At 33.8% G+C, this 3,940-nt stretch overlaps 1 protein-coding gene across 1 annotated transcript; it reads right to left on the reverse strand.

Annotated features, from left to right (window-relative positions):
• Positions 1 to 807: 807 nt before the first annotated feature.
• LOC144445061 (chromatin accessibility complex protein 1-like) lies at positions 808 to 3,692 on the reverse strand. Its single transcript, XM_078134610.1, has 3 exons — positions 3,567 to 3,692; positions 2,604 to 2,727; positions 808 to 2,012 (listed from the first exon to the last, which is right to left on the reverse strand). Exons 1-3 carry the CDS (start codon positions 3,690 to 3,692, stop codon positions 1,900 to 1,902), a joined length of 363 nt encoding a protein of 120 aa, XP_077990736.1. The 3' UTR covers positions 808 to 1,899.
• Positions 3,693 to 3,940: the final 248 nt, after the last annotated feature.

Consider the following 3,940-nt stretch of genomic DNA (forward strand, 5'->3'; position numbering starts at 1 on the left):
TCGTAGTGTTAACTGGGGTGGGGTGTCTGTGTGTGTAGCGTGTATGTATGTATGTGTGTGTGTGTGTGTGTGTGTGTGTGTGTGTGTGTAGTGTATGGATGAAGCTCAGTCCAATACTAAATCAGTCAATATGCAAATTTCCCATGTCATTTCCATTGTCATTGCAATCACATGACACAAAATATCCAATCATAACAGACATCAGTGTTTATACATATTAAGAACATAACCCCAAATTTGAATATAGGTTTCATCTGTGAATTCAAGTAGACTTAATAACCTATAATTCTATAAATTTCATATCATCCAATAAACAAAGACAAAGTTGGTGTAATATAAATGTTATTTTTTATTGTGAAAATAGTTTTCTCTTCCTGTAAGTTTACAAAAAAGTCATATCTTCTATGAAATACTTCCACATACAAGATAGTTATGAACTTACAAGAAATACTAAAAAAAATATACCTAGTGCATAGTATTCAGATAATGAAGCACTTTATAAGGTTCATTCTGATTGGTTAGAAAACAATGAAAACAGTACATCTGTTGGCTGTATTGTTAATAAGTGATAAAGTATATGTATGTTAGCCAATCAGTGGCAGCCTTGTAATAGCCTCACATCACCTCCATAGTATTTACTGCTGTATACATTTACACTAATGTAATGTCTCACGTTATTAGAGTTTTCTAAGAAAAAGTCATGTTATTTTCTGTAATAAACTATTCCTGTTGCACACAAGATTTTAAACTGACAACAAAATTAAAAGAAATATTCATTGTTGACTACTTCAAAGCCATAACGTTTGATTTCAACTTTATCAATGACGTGAAGAAGTACACTATGGCAAAACACCAGATATCAGAAAGACAAAAGATTTTAAATTTTGGCCACTTGGAGTGCTGTTCGGGTACAGCTGTTATGACAGCTGGGTACAGCCTCCTTTGAACAGTCACGACTTTTTTCACCACAAAATTATTTGCATTCTCAATCAGTGAAAATTTTGTTCCAGACATAATTTTTAGGAGTGAGCCTGGCCACATTTTGATGACTACTTCATGGGTAACCAGAATAAGGTGCATTACAAGAAAATGATAAAAATAACAGCACAAATAAATGTTAGGAATTAGGAATCAAATTTTCCCGATTTGCAACCCTCTCTCCCTCCCTTCTACTAGTCCTTATCTCTTACAGTGACTACAAATGATTCTGTCGTCTAAAACTGATTGAAAGGCCATGAAACTGCAGTCTTGCTTTTAAGAAATCCAAGCAGGGAAGTCTTGGAAAATCTACAATGGCAGTGAGAAGTTTTATTTTAAGTATAACGATCATGCCTTAACGTAGCATGTGACTTGTTAATATAAATCTTTATAAACCTTTGCTGCTACTTTTTTCAAGAAAACTCAAACCCCAAAATCTGGGATACTGTACCGATTTTTTCAATAGAGATTACAAATATGTAAAAATTAATCCATTTTGGAATCACATATGACCCCTACATACTGTGCTACCATAAAAGAATGCCAATATCTTTGAAAACAGCATGGTGAAACTGCACATTTCTTTCACTATTTCAAAAGGGTCAGGAACAAACTTTCATCCCGGTGGAAAAATTTTGATTTTTTGGAAAATTGGTCCCAAAGGTGCTTCCTACCTTAATGACTATAATCAGGTAGGATACTGTCAAAATTTGATGTCAATGACTGAAAGTATGACAAAGAGAAAGTCTATGAGTTTTGAAATGGTAGTAGTATTTGGTAGACCTTACACACAAATTGGCCGACTAGCACATGAATGTGTGACAAACCAGAGATCTATATACATCCTTGTAAACAGCAGCAGGGTCATCCTGGTCAAGAAACTCAACAACATGACACTTAAAAAAAGTTATTCACTCAGTATCAACTACTTGTTGCTGCAAGTCTGGCTGCTGCAAGTTTAGCTGCTTCTTCTTCAGCTTTAGCTTTTCTAGCTCTGATGTAATCAAGGGCAACTATCTTTGGAGGTAGTATATCTTTAAAAAAGAAATATACAAAAAGGAAATATTAGTATGGAAAACATACTATTTAGTGAACTGAGATAGACACAAACTATTGTTGTTGTTGTTGTTGCATGTGGTAGATTACACAAGTGGGTGATAGCAGTGACTTGGTTATAATCATCCTGTAGTCAAGATAGTGTCAACACTCAATGACATCAAGAGTGCAGTCTGTGTCTGTTACTCTGTGTCTGTAGTTTGCGGATAGTTGATCTGCCATTGTTGATGTTCCTTCATTTATATATCATGTATTGTTGAGCTACATGTACAAACAAATGAAGAAAATTACAACAATGTTGTGGAGTTTCTCTCTTTCCAATAAAAGTGATACACATTGGTCCTGACTGGCACTCACATAATGCGAACTCTGTGAGAATATACATGTACATGTAGTCCATCACTGAATGATTTTCTTTGTTATTAAAGCAAGACGACAAACCTTGGCATGAATTTCAAATATGACAAGTTTTCCAACATTTTTATTCTCTGACTTACCTCTAATTTGACATCACTTGCAGTAAAATAATTCTATGCCTTAAAATGCTGCAGTATAATGAGGTACCTTACCTGCAAGAAACTGCATTGATTCTGTATCCCCCACTACTTCAGCCAAATCTCTATAGGCTAGTTTTTTGGCACCTTCTGTTTCCCTTTCATGTGCTTTCTGTGCAAAGTCAGCAATGAATAACTCCTGTCAAAAATCAATATTTTATGATAAAAATGGTGAAATCTACCAGATGTTTTTCATCATATTTATGAGGATTCTCCTCCAAAAGTTTATGTTATCCTGAATTTAATTTTTAAAAATTGTTTATTCTGATTTGGATAAATATGGAAAGAACATAAAAAACTGTACATTTTAAGAATAACATTTATCCAAAAGCAGTGCATGTTCAGAATTTTACCTTAGCATTTTACAATTTGTGATTTTAATGAAGCCTTAAGTTTTATGTTTTATCTGTTTTACCATGATTTTATACTGTATTGTATTGTAATGTACTGTATTATATTGTTTTACTGTATGTTTTGTCTGTGTTGTTTTTTGATGTTCAACAATGTCAGGCCCAAGACACATTGCATTCCTGTTTGACTTTACAGTCGTTTTAGTAAATAAACTATTCTGATCTAATCTACATTGTATGTTTTTATCCTGATCCGTAATTTTTTTATCCCAATCAGGGAAATTTCCGACTATTTCTGATGTCCCATGGGTACATGTCACATGTGTAACGAGTTAAAAGTATGAGACTGGCCAATGTGAATTTGATTCTGAATCTGAGACCAACTTTATACTCGTACATGTGTATTTGATTACAGCTTCTTTGTTTTTTATGTTACTTTTTATTTGGAAAACAAAAACAAAAAAGTTATCTCGGTTCGGCAACATGTGACAATTTATAGATAGGACTACACAGCCTGGCTACACAGGGTGGTCTATGGACAACAATGAACATATTCTGAGTTCATGGGTCTGTTCAGCAGTCACAACTTGCCTCCTTTCGTACACGTCTTGGCAACTTTTTAACTCACCGTAGCTTTTGCAACTAAAAGAATTGCTTCCTGACCGATGGATGACACTTCAGGTGACGTCTTCATTATCGTCTTGATACGTGATATTGGTAAACTCACGAGTTTACTTTCTGCTTTCTCCGCCATGGTTGTCTTTATAATTATGTATTCACAGACTATGTGTTCGAAAGATTATTGTTATAAATTAAGTAGTCTTTATTTATTAAATAAAATAAAATTAGCCAATAAAAGGATATTGTAGGCATGTAAAAGCCATAAGTTGTGATTTTTTTAAATTCAATTTTTATTTCTGAAAACAAAATGTGACGATTTCTTGCGACGAAACACGATTCTACAAATAGTGCAATATAGTCATCGTCCAATCTCTGCTCAGT

The sequence above is a fragment of the Glandiceps talaboti genome, chromosome 13 (genome assembly GCF_964340395.1).
Source record: "Glandiceps talaboti chromosome 13, keGlaTala1.1, whole genome shotgun sequence".
Taxonomy (NCBI): Eukaryota; Metazoa; Hemichordata; class Enteropneusta; family Spengelidae; genus Glandiceps; species Glandiceps talaboti.